The following is an 18,385-nucleotide window of genomic DNA, read 5'->3' on the forward strand; positions in this document are numbered from 1 at the left end:
AATAACTCAAGCATTGAGTTAGTAGGAAGTGTTGTCATTGACTAGCAATCGGTTAACAAGAAGCAATAAAGAATTGCAAGTGCAACAACTAATAGATTGGCATATCGATCACAATAGAAGAGTGAAGGAAGATGCAAAAGTATAATGGTCATAGCTCAGTCACCATTGATGTGATGATACAAGAGAAGGTCTGAATGCAACAAGACAAGCACATATAGAGATGTGGAAGAATGAGGATAAAGTACACAAGGCCTCAGGTCTAGTTGTAGACTTGTAAATAGATAGGTTGGCCTATAAGAATATGAATCTATAGATAGGTAGTCACAGATGTCTTGTGACTATGCTCACAATGCAATTCAAATTTCAAATTTGCAGTTTGAGCGGGATAACTTTTAGGGTTTCCATTTGTAAATAGTGGATGATATTTAAAGATCACTTGGATTTCATTCCAAGTAGATTTGGATGGTCAGAAGAGAAGAGATTTTTATCGAGAGAGAAAGACAAAGATTTTATTGTTGTTGCAACTGTGTAAAAACATGGTATCTTCATAGACAAAGAAGAACAATTGTGTAGAAAGGGTGACAACAAATAGGTGCAAATAGCACAAGGAGGAGAAAGAGCTAGTGAATAGAGGAATTTCACTAAGCAAGAACTATAGTGAAAGATCATAGCATCTTCACGGAGATTTCATAGAGGATCTACCAGGCAAGGTGTGCCAAATACTTAGATCTACACTTTGGTTTTCTTTCTAACCATAGAAACTATTGTAAGCCTTTAACATGGAAGACTTGTGATAAGTCTTTGAAATCCTCTAACAAGGTATCTCTTAGAAAGAGATTGAAATCCTTTAACAAGGTAGTCTCAACAAGTTGTAATCCTAATAGTTTATTGGAATTCCTAATGGGATACATTCTCAGAAGGAACATATGTAAGCCTTTAACAAGGCATCCTTTTAATTGCAAGGAAAGGCTTGTGGGTGTATTACTCCCATCATAGTTTTCACCCTCACACTAGGGATTTCCACATAAATATATCTGTGTCATTAAAGTATACTTCTATGTGTGATATTGTATGGTTTTATTGCATAGCATTCATCATTTCCTTAATGGTTAAAGTGGTAGTAACAAAGTGGGTGGTAAATCTTGCTACTTTAACTAGAAGATTTTGTAAAAGCAAGTGTAATGATTCACCCCCCCTCCTAGTATCGGTTAGGACCAACAATTAGTAAATCTTGAAGGTAGAAAATAAGGCAACCTTAAGAGTAGAGACAAATAATTGGTTACTAGGAAAAAAAAAGAGTGTAGTTGAATATGATCAGAGAATTCCAAGGAAGAGACTTGATAGTAAGGTATTCAAGGGTACTTGTTTCAAGCATGGTAATGAGGGACATCAAATTTTTGAATGTCTTGGTAAAAATTTTGATAAGAAGAACCTAGTGACACAAGAAGATCAAGTTGTGAAAGAACGTGAAGTTGACATGGCTTCACTAGATATTGGAGAATCTCTTATGCTCGGAAGAATCATGTTGGTTGAGCATGAAGCAAAACCAGTTCAAAGGAGAAAATTATTTAGAACCATTTGTAATTCAAGAGGTAAATGTTATAAAATCACCATGGATGGTGATAGTACTAACAATTTTGTATCAGAAGAAATGGTATAGAAACTTGGATTGTAGATATTTAAACATCCTAATCCTTATGAGATCAATTGGTTTTAAGACGATCATTAGGTACATGTTGGAGAGAAATGTATGGTCAATTTCAATCTTGGACCTTACATGGATGAAGTTTTGTGTGATGTAATTAATATGAGTTCTTGTCATATTTTTCTTGGCAGGCCTTAGCAATATGATAGGTGAGCTACTCATTATTGTAGAAGGAACATTATTACTATTGAGAAGGATGACAGAAAGTTAGTTCTAATTTGTTTGTAGGATAAATTAGGAATAAGAGAAAAGAACTTGAGTGTTGCTGAAACTTTCAACCTAAAAATTAAAGAAGTTCTAGATAAGATAGTTCGTGATATTTTTTTGCAATATTTACCTAATTACATGGTAAACAACATGGGTAAAGATAAAAGGATTGTTGGCAATGATCTATTAAGAGTTTGTAACACAAGTACTTATATGAGCATGGTCAAAACAACAGATTTGTTGTTGATAGTAAAGGGATCTGTTTTAGAAGTAAGCTTCAGAAGAAGTCAGTTGTTTCTAATGATGAAGATTAATGGGTTAAGAATGAACATGAAATTCATTTTTTGAATCTTTTCATATGTTCATAAGTTCTTATGGAATATCTTATTGTCACATTGGGTGTTTAATGCTAGAGCATCCCTAGGTCATTAACAATCTTGCATCATCAAAAAATACTTTTCTTTAGTTATTGTTTTCCAGCTCCAGAGTGTTTGTGGTGACAATGTTGAGATCTAATTGAAAAGATCATTGTTGAGAAAGATCATTAAAAGAGGGAGATTGTTAAAGAAGACTGTGTTTCAATCATTGTTTTGTCACTGATGTCAAACCTACTATTTGTTGTTAAGATAATTGCTTATAACATTCAAGTACTATCACTTAGTTGATTGATGAAGAGGATTTGATCAATAAGAGGTAACAATAGCACTTAGAGAAAAGGTTGAGTTATGATTATGTAATGAAGTACAAGGATCAGTTAAGATAGTGATGACATGATGTATTGATAATCTACTTAAGGTTACAAAGGTTGCTTACACTTATAAAGTTTAGAAGAACAAGTTACACAAAGTTTTGTCTAGCAAGCTTGACTGAGTGGATAGTAGGTGTCGAGCAAAGTTAGTGCAAGCTGAGCAAAAAATTAGTTAGATCCAAGTAAAAGTTCATTGTAGTGTATGCTGAGCAAAATAGTTGATGCCAAGTAAAGTTTAGTTGATGTTGAGCATCAGTAAACTTTAGTAGGTGCCAAGCAATTTCACAGTGGATGCCGAGCAATACAATATGTGCCAAGTGTCAGAAGATTGATAATGCCGAGTTGCTGCATTATTTAAAAGATAGTAGATTCAATGAATATAAGCTGACAAGTTTGTTTTCTTGGATTTTGTCAACTAGCTAGAAGATAAGGTTAATGAGCTGGTGGCACAAAATTTGAGGTAAACAATTTTTAGGTGAATTCAAATGGATTCTAAGAGAAGTTTCTTGAAGAGATATGAAACATGGGGTAGATACATTGTATCCTACCTAATCCATCCAAACCCTAAATTTGGACGATGGAAAATGAGTGGGAAAATATCTTAATTTCCTATTTATAGAAATGTTTGGTCATGAAGCAAAGTTGTTATGTTCGAGAAGCTAAGGGAGACAAAGAGTCAAGGGTTTTGCTTCACAAAGTGACCTAAGAGAAGTGTCTACAATGGCATGTTAAGCAAGAAGGCTTAAAGAAGATGAATGCTTGAAGGGTGAACAAGCTATTAGAGCTGCAAAGTATGAAGGCCAAGTAGAATTGAGGACTAAATAGAGATTTGTAATCTACAAAAGAAGTTGTAAGTTGTATCAGATCAAAGCTCTACTATTACTCTCTAACAATTGTAGTAGTTTAGGGTAAATCCTTTGGATTAAGGTTGACCTAACTATCATTTGTAAATCTTTTAACCAGGTGGCATTCCAAGTGAATGGCCTAAAGTCCTCTAACAAGGCTCACTTCTAACAGGGTGGTTGAAATCCCTTAACCGGGTCACATTTAATAGTGTGTATTGTAACCTTTAACAGGGTTGGCCTTTCACAAGGCATCACTTCATAAGAGTGAAAATGAGTAGCATGTTATTGGTGGTTTTTCCCAAATTGGGTTTCCACTTAAATCATTGTGTCAAGTGTGTTGATGAATCTATTACATTTCATGCTTTACATTTCGGCAAGTTGATTTGATAGTAACCTACAAGTTTTTAGTGATTGCATAATCTTATGGATGCATGGATGAGTATGAATGTTTTATTCACTAAGTTGTGAGAAGTTTTATTTATACATCTAGACCTTGGATAACTGATTCACGCCCCCCCCCCCCCCGCCGCCCCTAGTATTCTGAAGTATTCCAATAGATGATTGTTGGATCACACATTCTAGTTTATGAAAACTTTCTTTCTTATATTCCTAAGGTTATTTGTCTTTATGTTTCGTGTGTTTGAGGATCTAATTTTATTTTCTTGAGTGGTGTGCTCATTGTTGGTTCATCAAGCAATGTGTGGTAATTTTATTATGTGATGTTTGTCTTCACTTGCGAGGTTTTGTGGCTTTTCATGTAGGTTCTTGGATCATGTGTGGACTTGTATCTAAGGTTTCTAGTTCTTTTATGCTTAATTATGTGTAACAAATGATTTTTCTTAACTTAAAAGATAGAGCTATATTATGACTTAAAATAGATATCAAAAACAATACTTCAACCAATTTACTAAAGAGAACACCTTTAATTCCATTTCATGTGAAATTAACTGAATTAACATCAAACTGAAACAACAACCAATTTAAATAACTAATTTCTATCATAATTATAGAAAGAACTTAAATCATTACCATTAATTCTATCATATTTGATATTCGCAAGAGAAAGTAAATGCATAGTAAATAATGGTAGAAGAACATAATAAAATCTATTCGAAGAGTCTCATAATGGTTGTGCGAGCCTCAACTTTTGCATAAGAGGAGAATCATTAGCTTAGGCTTAACCTCTCAACCACAGACCATATCAATCCCCACATAATCTTTTGATAAGAAAGGCCCTCCCTACCCTGGGGTTAGGCTTGGGGCACTATTAGTCCAACTATATGAACAATACCAATGTTTAGAATGTCCGCTCAGTAATAGATGGGCACTCTGATTAACTGGTGCCATCGACATCTTGTGATCTATAGAAGGCAAGCATGCCTTTAATGACCTTGGCCAAGGTTTTAGATGTGTTTCTAATACCTGATCACCACCACTCAACTTGACAACAAGGTAAGTAGATTGGAAATACATGAGCTTATTGAATAGTTCTTTAAAAATAAAGTTATCATATCAAATTTTGATTCTATTCTATATTTTTGTAGAACTTCCTTTCCACCTCTTTACCCTCTCTCTTGGCCATACAATTAGGGTGAGTCCTGGGTGTTTGTTCATAGAGGATATCAATCCATTTGCTAAAACTTAGTTGATGGAAGATAATATTTAGTACTAGCATGAAGCCATCCTTGAGACTCAAGGACTTCTCTCAAAAAAAATCAGAGGATCATAATTCATAATTAAAAGACAAGCTGATTTGAGAATGGGAACATAACATGACATATTCATTTGGTTTCAAACTCAACATAGTCAGATAACTTGATAAGCTTGACTAAATGAACTATTCAATAGTCTTATTTCACTTCACAGTCAAGCATTGAACAAATAACATTTGAAACTCCCTTGCATTTAGATTTTAGATGCAATAAATATACCAAATAAAGAATAGAAGCTATTCACACAACTTGATCAATGATGGACTCAAACTTGGTTAATCTCGACTGGTCAACTCTCGCAAATCTGGATTGCCAACATGGATTTCAGAATACCAAGTCCCTTTGATAACAGAAACAACAAGCTCGGATTCACTTCCAATATCGACCACATGCAAGAGTAAGAAAGAGAAGAAAAAGAATGGTGAAGGAAAGCAATATTGATAATAGTTGCAAGACACACTATTGAGCTTTAAATGCAAAACAATATAGAAGGCTTAAATTGAAGCCGTGACTCTTGATGACAGTCACAAGAAAATATTATTGGCTTCTTGGTTTACCAATTGTCAAGAAGGGAATTTCCAAGTGTACTCTCATCATCTCTCATAGAGACTTATAAGTTTAAAAGGAATAATTCAAAGGACTCCTTATCAAAAGAATTATATATATATATATATATATAATGTTAGAATGGTGTCATCACACTATTATTGTGTCCAAGGTTATACGTATTAGGATACACATATCTATATACATCCTTAATTGGGAGATTTTATTTTATCTTCATATCCTCTCAATGTATGTGTGTGTGTGTGTGTGTGTGTGTGATGGGAATACCAACATAAACTATTTAAAGGTACACATTTTGATTATGTTTAAATACTTATTTTTTGTCCAAGTAGCTCATGCGTGTCCAATGTATGTACCCTATTATGTACTTGCTAGGTCCTTACTAAGGTAGTTAGAGGTCATACATGTTGATCAGATAAATGGACTAAGGTAGTGCCCCATTTCGTAGACCTTGTTAAGTAATGCTTCCCCCCTTTGTCTGCTCCTGCAACCACCCATGCAACATTTTCCACAATAATAATAAGCTCTCCATGATAAATCCATACCAACATATAACACATATAGTAGTAAAGAAATTAGGTAACTAAATCATTCCATAAATAATTATACATAATAATTGATAACAACCAAATTCATATGAAATAATAGTTACATATAACTACCCTTTTCTTATGAACAAGGAAAAACAATAGTTTTTAATGAATCACCTCAATGGCTATAATAAAGTTTTAAATAGGTCAAATTTTTTGGGATGTAACATTATGTATTTTCTCATTTAATGTAAAGGGGCTTGTCCTATAATTTGAATATATTTCCTGATTAAGGAAATTGTACTCTTCTGAGATGACTTTTTTTTTTGTCTTCATGGCTATTTATGTCATATATGATGTATCTTGACTAGTAGCTAGGGAGCATAGAGGAAGAGGATGAAGATCATCAAGAAGTGGCATGTTGATAGAATTATGCAGTTTAGATTCTTTTTATTGACCATAACTGGGAAGACCTTACAACCTGTCATGTTTGATGTTTATTTGATGTAATTGGATCTTCTGTTAATAAATGCGTTAAGTTTAGTTGTGTCTCTAATTGTTTTAGTTTTGTGACTCTTAGCTATGGATTTTGGTCATCTTCTTTGGAGATTCATTAGCCTTTCACTGCATCATCTAACAAGCTTTTGTATGTGCTAGCACATTATCTTGTGGGTTTGATTCCCATTGGGGTTTTTCCCTTAATTGGGTTTTCATTAAGAACAAATTTTTGGTGTTATGTGTTATGGTGTTATATGTTTTGCATTGCATTTAAGGATTCAAATCTAATAAGTTGTGGATGGTTGAATGTTTTGATTCGCTCACAAATAATTCACCCCCTCTCAATTGTGTGTGGTGCATTGTTATTCCTAATGAACTTTGTTACTGAATCAATGACATCTAGGCATAACTAATGACTTCCATACCTAAGAAATAATTTTGAAGCATTAACAAATATCATTCACACAATCTCTAAAACACATACCTATCTTCCACTATTTTGAATACATGTTTATCTTCCACTATGCTATAACAATGAACATATACTTGTCTTCCACTTTTATGTAGCATTGTATACATACCTATCTTCGATAGTTCTATAGGTTCAAAAACACTATCATGTCCAACACAACCTTACCCCATTTTGGATGAAAGATGTACCTAAACATGTCATCCATCGATAAATACTCCTAGACCTTAGTCTTTGACCAAACACCTCAATCATTAACATACTAGAGCATTTGACATCAATGACACATAAGACACAACATATATTTCTAGTAAGATTGAAACTTTGAAGCACTGTTTTGTTGCAACCATTCCCACCCTACTTCATTTCCCTTGGACATGGAAATTTTCTCTTCTAGGGACCTTGAAAGCTCACAACCTCCTATCCAACTCTTGTAGGCTTACTATAATAATAAAAATATTTGGAAGATCAACTACCAGATTGCCTTGTCCCACTCTTCCTTGACACTTGAGATTGAGATTCTTACCATATACTCTAATTTGCATGTCCAAGTGTTGAATATAGTTTTTAACACTAGTAATGAAGGTTTCCAATATGTGAATCACTTGAAGTCTTAACTTTAAGTCAAAATCTTACCCAATACTCAAAATAGCAACACGAGGACAACTTTGCTTGCTTATATAATAGGTCATGTGCCTTACACTTTGTAGGGGAGATGAGCTTCATAACTACTAAGAAATTTAATAGTTACAAATAATAATAAAATATTTATTTTTGCCATGGATGAGGTTAAAACAATTAATGATAACAAAAAAAGCACAAAAACAAGGTTTTATGCAATGTAAATGTATTTGAGTCTTGGAGACCATTAACAATTTGTTATGTGGACAACATGTCCATTGTATCAAGAGTAGAACTTGTATTTCAGACCCCTCCTCCCATTTGTTAACTATGTGCCTTAAGTTTAATGTATTACCACTTCTTTGGGTAGTGACAAGTCTTCTTTGATATTGTTTGTATGTTGTTAAATGTACGAATTATTTAAAAGACAAATAATACCATTTTTTCCTACTATTATATTTTTTATGTACAAAATTATTTATTTCTAATTCTTATTCTTAATCAAAAAATGTTAGAAATAACAATATATTTGAATAATTTAGGGACGTGCTGTCATGTATCTGTGAATATTTTATTCTTGATGGTAGGGCTAAGAGAGTCCATAAATTTCACTTTGTTTTCCTAAAACATTTTAGGCACAAATATAGGATTTCCTTTCCGTTTTTTCTAAAATACTCTCCGCTTCAAAGCCTATATGCTCATAGGAAGAAAGAATCTCGTCCTATGCTTCATAAAGGTTTAATATTACTTATTGAAAACGTTTGTAAAAGTAAGGCTATAAAACCCTCTTCGATTCTGGAGAAGAGGAAAGGGTCTGGTAATGTTCCCCACTCTAAGAGAATAAAGGTTGAACAAGGGACTAGTGATAGCAAGAAGGTTTTCAAACGGGAGAGGACTAAGAAAAATGTTGAGGAAATCATAGAATCTGAGAATTCTGATAATGACAAGAAAATGGAAATGGGGGATCTTAGTTCTAACCTATACGGTTACTGTGGGAGTGAAGGGGTGTCAACTGGTAGAGACAATGTAGAGGGAAGTAAGAATAGAAATACTGATTCAAATGTTGGGTCGGAAGCCCTCAGGGAGGATGAAGAAAAACAGAGTGATCACCCTTCACATATGAAGAATAATGCCAGCAAGGAGAAAATGGAGGAGGATACTGGTAAGGAAATTGAAGATAAAAGCCCTGCCAGTAAGGACAACAACTAGAGTAAAGAAGAAAAGGAGGAGAGGACAGAGAATCTGGATATTAATATTAATACCTAGATCAAAACTATGACTACTGTGGTTGGTTTTGAGCCTAGGGTTGTGGTAGATGGGAGGGATGACTCTCAAGAAGCTAAACTTTCCTTTCTTCACACTGCTAAGCTTAAAGTGGAGACTTCGCTTCAGGGTGATTCTTGGTTGTATAATGAAATAATGGTTCTCAAGAAGAAATTGAGAGTTATGCAGAAAGAATTGGACACTGAACGCACTAAGAGAGCTTAGATGGAAGTGCAAATTGGTAACATCCCTAAAAAGCTTAAAGAATATCAATAGGAGCTTCGTTACTTATTTAAGGAAAGTGGTCAAAAAATGGAATAGGTCACTTCAAGTCTTTGTGCTACAGCGACCAGTTTGGGTAAGAATAGTAATGAGGAGATAATGTCTCCTGGTAATGCAGGGATGGGGAGTCCAGAAGGACCTAGTAAGAAAACTAGGGAAAAAGGTTGCTGAGGCTCTTAAGGCTCCTGTTCTTACTCCGATTAACATAATACAGAGTACTATAGTAGCAGGTAAAGAGGTGGCGAACATTATCAAAGAGCTGCTGTAGGTGCTGGTTGTTAGTTTGAGTGGTTTTTCTGGTTTTTATTTTTTGCTTTCTAGCTTGTTTGAACTCTAGGTTCGAGGTCCTTGTAAAACCTGGTTGCTTTTTTTGGTTTAAACTTTTGGTTTCAGGTCCTTGTAAAACCTGATTTCAATGTTTTAAACTTTAGGTTTCAGGGCCTTGTAAAACCTAGCAGTGCTTTAAATGTTTATCTTTCATTTTTTGTAAAGGGTTTCAAGTCCCTTCAAAACTTGCTTTTACCTTAATCTAAAACTTTATATTTGAATATTTTAACTAAATAATTTCAGATTTCTTATTTTATAAAAATATATTATCAAAACTTGTGTACAATTTAGACATCTATTGAAATCTTTTGTTCATAAAAATAAATTAAAAAATCCAAACTAGACCAATGAAGTTTTTTTTTTTTTTTGGTCGATGGTTGAGTGTAGTCGATGAAGATAATAGTGAGCCCACTTTTTTCATTTTGGGCAAGTGCCCTCCAAAACTCCAAGACTATAAAGGGCTAAATTGCATTATCAAAGTTATGAAGCTAAACACCTTTCTACCTGTACTACAAACCAACATCCGATCGTTTGAGAATCGTTGAAGGTAAAGGGGACAAAGGCAAAAACGCCATCACCCAAAAACTGTCAATAGAAAATGCGTCATCACCCTTGTTCCTCAGGAAGACTCCATAATATTCCTTGATCATTAAACTTCAATCATATTCGAAGGAATTTATGCTTCTCGACGGAATTACAAGCAAAACAAATAATAGTTTATCCAACAATCTTAGTAGAAATTATAAGATTTTCTATTCTAGAGACAGATTGTCCTTGTCAGAGAACCCTCAAAAGGCCAAACGAGTTGTCATAGTATCGAACCCGGGTTTTCTTAGCAAAGAAAGAGGAAAAATTCAATGCGGGTCTGTACCAAGTGATCACTTTGACATAAAGAAAAGTGGCTTCTTCAGATTTTAACATGGAATTGTCTATCTTTTGACTAGCCAAATTCAATATGGGTTTGTCAAAGATCAAGCAAATTCTACGTGGAATACACCGTAAAGTACCCGTAAAAAGTGATTCCACTTAGTTAAGGAAGAAATCTAAGGTGGGTGCTGAACAATTTATAACCTTTAGACCTTTTTCTCTTAATCCATGCTTTATTTTATTTGGGTATAAGAATGGTAATGTTATATTTCATGGTTGTATGTGTTGGATGTCCCTTATTTGAGAATTGGAGGATTGAAAGGCCTTTTTGATTTTGATTTGTATATATTTTTTTCTCTGTAACAGCTTGCTCTACAGATTCAGAAGGCCTTGGCCAAGATGCATAGACCTATTCTGTAGGTGTATCTTTCCTTTTCCCTTCTATAATTTATGAGTTTTACTTACGTGTACATTAATTGTGCAGGAACTTCATCAATAAATTGGAATTAGTAGTTTTGTTCTTCATTACATTATATACACACTTCCAGTAATCATCCACATAAAATTTCTCGTATTAGTACTTACATCATGCACACAACGAAATCATTATAAATGTTGAATATATAATCCTGCATGGAAACTAGTTTATATTATGTAATTTGTCGTTTTCAGGTTCTGTATGTGTTATTTTTCCTTCTTGACCTTCTTTCAACCTTTTATACACTGCATTACGACAAGACTGATGTTGGAAGTTAATGACTAATATGCGATTGGAGTTTTTATATAATACACACACTAATATGCGATTGGAGTTTTTATATAATACACACACTTGTATAATACCCACATATAAGTTATTCAATAAATTTTTGTATCTCTACTAACCTGGTATGAACATTAATATTGGATTCTTTCATCTGAACTTTAAGATATCAAATTCCAAATGTTCAATGCTCTCTTTCAATCATCAAATTTGTACATGTAGATATGACTTGAGCAGGAAGCTAATCGTTATTTTGTGTTAAGCAGTTTCAATTGTCTTTAGTTTTTACACACGCAGACAATCATACAAACTCTTCTTGTCAAGACTCACATAAAAAATCTTACACGAATGCCCCAGAAGTTGTAATGAATGCTAAAATATACGGTCTTGCATAATAAAACAGTGTATATAATGGAATTTGTAATTTTTCATTTCTGTGTGTTTTCAATTACTTTTTCCTTTTCCCTTTTCCTCCCTCTTTCTGTCATAGATTTCATACTTGACATGAGCAATACTGGCATTTTGTTATTGACATCTGATTGATAGTTTGGAGTTTTGTCAAATCAAATTGCAAAGAAAATCATATTTGTACCTATATTAATTGTCCTCATTGGTTTTTTTTAATAGACTCTTGTATAATGTCTCCATTGAATTGATTGCATATGTTGAAATCATTGATCCTGGATGGACTTTATAGTTTAAAGTTCTGTATGGCTTTTATATTTATTTCTCTTTTTCCTCCTTTTAATCACTATACTTTGTGCTTTATATTGTTACATATGTACTTCTTGTAATTGCCCAATGAACAGTATTCAATTAACTTTGTTTTGTATCTATAATGAAATGATTACATTTCTAAAATTTCTGATCCTGCAAAGGAAACTAGTGTATATGATAGAATTCATATTTTTCAAGCTCTTTATATGTTTTCCTCCATGTCTGTACTCAGTACTCAATTTCACACATTTGAACGACTGGCACAGGAAGTTCACCATTAATCTGTGATTTGCAATTTTTTTGCTTTGTTGCATGTGAAAAAGTAAACAGAGACAGTTCTAGATATCATCTACATAAAAACAATTATATAAACTGTTGTAATATATCTCCAATGAAGCAATCATGAATGCTGTAATCACTGATCCTGTGTGGCAACATAAGTTCTATGTGATTTTTTTTCTCCATCTTCCATTTTTGCAGCAATTAATTTGAGAAATGTGGGCAAGATTTTGTCAGCGATTTCATGTTTAATAGGTGATTTGCATAGTTACCTGGAGAAGGGAACATTTGGAGATGCCAGAGACTGGTACCCTTACTGGTACATCTAATTCTTAAAAAAGGAGAGACAGGGGTACTTAGAGACATCATTTTTAATATAATTTATTAATTCGAGAAAATATCATGATATAGAACTTTGAAAGCGAGAATAGTAAACTAGTTATACAAAAACAGTCAATAGTAAAGGCAATTTCTGCTGAGACCATTACCTTGACAGAAAGTCATACAACTGTTTATGTCCCTCTCAAAACTTCTACATTGTCCGTAGATCCAATCACTATCACTTTGCAATGTTTGCATGGATTTCTGTATCATCCAAAATATCAGCATGAAACATTATACAGTCTTATTTTATTTACTTGTCTTCCTTTTTTACCTTTTAACACATTATTGGACATGTCAATTTCTGGTTGGGATTCTTCAGAGACAGCAGCCAAAAAAAACCTTGTGTGTTGGGAAGTTTCCAGAGAGCTCTGGTACATATGAAGAAAATTATTTTAAACAACAAGCTACATGAAAGATTAGATATTCTATAAACTCTTAGGGCATTTCTTTAATCATGAATATCTAAATCACTGATCCTGGATGGTGAAATGCTACACATGATTGCATTGGTAGTTTTCAAGATAAGTCTATGTAGATGGGATGGGAAGGCTGCAGGATCTAGTGATTGTTTCTTTATTTGACTTATTATGCATGTTTTGATAGGTTAGATATGAATTTCTTTGATTGTAGGATATTTGTGAAAATTCACCCCTTTTTCATTACTGTTGAGTTTTTATCTATTATAACCATGGCCAAACATATTTTATGCCTGCAATTCTTTATTTCTGTCCAATGTCGGTCTGTTCTTTTTATTGATTCTTTGCCAGAATTGATTCCTTTTGCCATAAATCAAAGTTTATAGCATCTTATATGGTCTTTATTCATAGTGAATGATATGGTCCTTGTGTTCTTTGACATAAATTTAAATATATCTTCCATCCACATAGGGCACATGTTTGATTGTACTTCATTTGTGAGTTGAAAAATAAAGAGACCTTATTTCATAGATGTCAATTTCACCAATATGTTATTTTGTGTATATATGTGTTTGTGACAATGATTCTTATGAACCACTCTTTCTCAAACTAATAAGCTCTCTGACATCCTGATGATGGATCACAGAGTGTGATCCAAAACATTTATGCAAAAAAAATACACATGATCAAATCCCAAAACAACAGCAAGAAACAACATGGATTGTGGAAAATTGATATCCTTAATATGTGTAAGGGCTTTTCCTTTAAGTACAACTCACATCTTGCATGACTAATAATTATTAATTTTTGGATTTAAAACTAATAATTTGGCTATCTCTGGTTTGTCAAATAGTCTCTTACTTTATTCTCAATATAGCTCTTCCCTTGGTGCCATTGTTCATTTATTATTTTCTCTTAAAGTGTCAATTAATTGGGTGATGCTAAAAATCCACACAGGGATTTGGAATTCATAGAAGAAGTCACCCATTTTTAGTTGAATGGATTATTATTCACTAAGGGTACTGGATTATAATTCCTTTGAGTGAAATTCTCATTTTGTTCTTTCTTCAACCTGTAATTATAGTACCATTCGAACATTTTCTTGCTTCTGCAAAACCTTTCAGTTTATTCATGTGATATGGAAAATCGCTTCAGCACATTCTGTATTTCATAGATTTCCTTGTGTGTTGAACATGCTCTGTAATTTTATAACATTATCTCAGTGGCATTTATTGCTACCTGCAGTATGCCTCCAGTATTTGTGATTCTTCTTTAGAGTGGATGAATTTGTAAATCATTTCATCAGATTGAGATTTGTACGGGGTTGAATGCAATTCTTAATGAAAAATTATTCTCGTTTTCGCTTTCCAAAAAGTTGTGCTCTGTGAAAATGCTTTGCTGTTCATCTGGAATGGAACGAGAGTGAGGAGACACAGATGTATAAGTACTTTGCCTAAGTAATGCAAAACCTATTGGGTTTGCATTTAATGCATTAAATAACGAATATCTTGTGTTTATGAATTTTTTATGTTTTTGGTAATAGTATGCACATAATTACATTTTTTATTGAGATTGTATTCTGAGGGATCAACTTTATTTTAAAAATGATGGCAGAGGTGGACAGCAACAAGCTCAGCCCATGCCTTTTGCAGCACCAACATGGTATCAGCCATCAACGGTGACTCCTTCAATCAATTCACCATATCCTTTAGTTTCATCGGGAACGGGTCCCCCATCAGACTTAAGTATGAGTTTGAGATTGACTTCAGTTGTAAATCAGGTTTCCAATTCTAGGCCGTTTTCTCCTGCTCCAAATGCTCAGTTTTCTGATTTGCTTCCTGCTCTGCAAGAGAAAAGGTGCACTTATCTTCACTTTTTTAAAACAATTCTATAAATCTCTCTCCTCAAAATGCAGTATATAAAGTAGAAAGGTACCCAGAACTTATACTTTGATATGTTATGCATCCTAACATGGGTTTTCCTCGGGCTTAGTTCTGTTGTAGATGCAAGTGATTTAATAAAATTCATTGCTTGATGTGGACTAATCTCTTTTAACCTATTAGGTGCTGAATCCTGAAATTAAAACTCGACATTTTTAACCAAACAGTAATGCAGTTACAATGAATGTTTGAGTTGATAATCGATTTTTATGTGTGGCAGAGTCAATTAATTATTTCAAAGCAGCTACTTGTAGAAAAAAGAAATTACTTAATTCACTTGTACTTCTTTCAGGAATTATGATTTAGATCTTTTGTACAGCGGTATAATTTCTCTTCTAGTGTTTCAGGGGCTTCTAAATGAAAATTAATGTCAGAATGATAGTATATTACGGGAAGTAATTGGTAAAATACTTACTTTTTATCAACAATGATCAATAGATCAATATATACAAGTGAATAGACAATATCTCCTTAGGAAATGACTGTAAAGAAAATAAATATTTTATTCTAGCTATTAGTTAACTAACTAACTAAATATTAGAAAAATTCTAATATTTACAATAGATTGCAAATAGATAACCATTAAATAACAATAGACAATAATAGAAACTATCTATTATTGTAATGCCCTCCCTAAATCTATCCATGACACCAAGCTGTCCTTTGAATTTGACAAACTTATTAGGACGAAGAGGCTTGGTGAGAATGTTTGCAGTCTGATCCGCTGTAGGAAAATACTGCAAGTCTATTGTCTTGTTTTCAACCAGCCGTCGTATGTAGTGACGGTGAACATCCACATGCTTGGCTCGTTCATGGAAGATTGGATTCCATGCTAATTTGATAACGCCTTCGTTATCAAAAAACAAAGTGGTCGGTCCTGCTGGTGACATCTACATATCCCCAAGCATCTGATGAAGCCAAACAACTTCACAATCTGCCTTAACTGTCCCTCTATAAATGCAGCCTTTGTCGAGGAGAGAGAAACTACCTGCTTCTTCTTACTGGTCCATGTGATGACACCAAATCCCAAATTGAACACATCCAAAAGTTGACTTTTTATTGTCAACAAAACTTGTCCAATCTGAATTTGTGAACCCACTGAGTCTAGGATTAGAACTCCGAGAGTAAAAAAGTCCATAATTTGTAGTTCCATTCACATAACAAAGCATAGGCTTTGCTGCCATTCAATGATCAGCCTTAGGATCTGTCACAAAATGTGAGATGTAGCTGATTGTAAAACTGATATCAGGTCTAGTAGCAGAGAGGTAAATGAGGTTGCCTACTAGTTGCCTGTATGTAATATCATCAACTAACGGAGAATCGAACTTGGCTAATAAATTCAGACCTTTTTCCATCGGTGTAGATGTAGGTTTGCAATCTTGCATACAAAATTTGTCTAACAGAGCCTTGACGTATTTGGATTGAGAAATGAAAATATTGGAAGACTGCTACCAAACCTCAACACCTAGGCAATAATGCATGAGCCCGAGACCAGTCATATCAAAAGATTGGCATGAACTTTGTTTGATTCCCTGAATCAAAGATGCCGAACTTCCAATGATGATCAAATCATGCACATAAATGATCAGAAGGATGATGACACTATTAGTAGTCTTGATGTACAAATTTGAGTTTGAAGAACTCCTCTGGAAGTCTTGATCATTGAGGCAGTTATCAATTTTCTTGTACCATGCCCTAGGGGCCTGCTTCAAACCATAGAGAGCTTTCACCAACCTGAGAACTTGATGTTCTTTACCAACAACCTTGAAAGCAAGAGGTTGTGTCATCTAGACTTCTTCTTGTAGGTCACCATTTAGGAAAGCACTATTGACGTCCATCTGATGGACCTTCCAGCCAAACTGAGTTGCCATGGCTAGGACTAATATGATAGTGCTCATCTTTGCTGTAGGAGTAAAGGTCTCCTCATAACCAATGCCTTGACACTGAGAAACGCCCTTTGCAACTAAACAAGCTTTGTACTTATCTAAAGTACCGTCAAACTTGTATTTTATTTTGTAAACTCATTTGGAGTCAATGGGTTTCTTTCCTGGTGGAAGATCAAAAAGGACCGAGGTATGATTCTTCAGCAAACTTTGGCGTTCTGATTGCATGGCCTGTTCCCACTTTGGAATTCCTTTAGTCTTGGAGTATGTCTTAGGTTTGAACACACTATGAATGTTGCCCATAAGAGAAAAATTAACTAACTCGATAGGTTTTCTCTTTTTCTAAGCAGTTCTCCCTTCGATGAGCTCATCGTCTCAAGATCAACAAGTGTCTTAGCTCACCACTTAGGCCAGAGAGGAGGACCACCATTAGCATTAGGAGATGCTCTATGATCATGTTCTTCATAAGAAGAATCTAGATCAAACTTAGGTGAAGCATCTACAAATTTGGATGAACCTGCAAGAGAAGCCGGAGGTGTCTGTACAAGAATCATTAGTAGAACTGGAGTTGCAGGAGCCCTCCCATCTGGTGGATCTAATGGAAGCTGAACTCCCAAATCATGTGCCTTCATAGGCTGATCTACTTGATCAGGAACAAGAGAAACATGCATGAATGGTCCTCGCTATTCATCAAAGACTACATTATGACTGTGTAGGACATGAGATGTCTTAGTGTTGATCAAGGGGTAGACTTTGTGAAGACTTTAGCATCAAACAAGCATGAGTTTCTGACTCTTGTTATCCAACTTGGTGCGTGAGGCATTAGGGATCCAAACATAGGCATTCAAGTGATTGATTTTGGGTTTGTGACCTGACCAAGCCTCTTCCGAAGTCTTACCTTTGATCGCCATAGTGGGTGACTGGCTCAACAGATAGATAGCAGTGTTAATTGCTTTTGCCTAAAACTTCTTTGGAACATGTTGGCATTTGAGTGTAGATCTGGCCATCTCAGTGATTGTTGTGTTTCGACTTTCAACTACACTGTTTTGCTGTGCTGTGTGGGTTGTGGTTAACTAGCACTTGATGCCATGAATATCATAGAAGCTAGAGAATTCAATAGAATAAAATTCCCTCCATTATCTGTCCTAAGAGCAATAATAGATTTTCCAAACTCTTTTTCAACTAGAGGTATAAACTTTTGGAATATTGTAAACATATCTGATTTCTTTTCCAGATAATTTTACCACATCTTTCTACTAAAATCATCAACAAACGATAGAAAATACCTAGACCCAAGAATAGGAGTAGCCATAGGGCCGCAAATATCAGCATAAACAAGCTGAAGTACCTAAGAAGCGTGCC

The 18,385-nt window shown here is 34.3% G+C and overlaps 1 protein-coding gene across 4 annotated transcripts in view; it reads left to right on the top strand.

Moving 5' to 3' along the window:
* Positions 1-10,256: 10,256 nt before the first annotated feature.
* The window catches only part of LOC149556280 (vacuolar protein-sorting-associated protein 37 homolog 1-like), a 99,377-nt gene continuing 91,248 nt past the window's right edge, over positions 10,257-18,385 (top strand). The window contains exons 1-4 of one of the 4 annotated variants that reach the window (XM_089830494.1): positions 10,312-10,822; positions 11,008-11,057; positions 14,815-14,878; positions 14,981-15,057. In XM_089830494.1, the coding sequence (XP_089686620.1) occupies positions 11,041-11,057; positions 14,815-14,878; positions 14,981-15,057 (158 nt within the window). In that variant the 5' untranslated portion in view covers positions 10,312-10,822; positions 11,008-11,040. Of the gene's footprint in view, positions 10,823-10,905; positions 11,058-14,814; positions 15,058-18,385 lie in introns of those variants that run through there. The other 3 variants (XM_089830491.1, XM_089830495.1, XM_089830492.1) reach the window with 3 other exon arrangements.

This window comes from Cupressus sempervirens, chromosome 5 (assembly GCF_028749045.1).
Source record: "Cupressus sempervirens isolate cs-2001-9-10 chromosome 5, ASM2874904v1, whole genome shotgun sequence".
In the NCBI taxonomy this organism is placed as follows: Eukaryota; Viridiplantae; Streptophyta; class Pinopsida; order Cupressales; family Cupressaceae; genus Cupressus; species Cupressus sempervirens.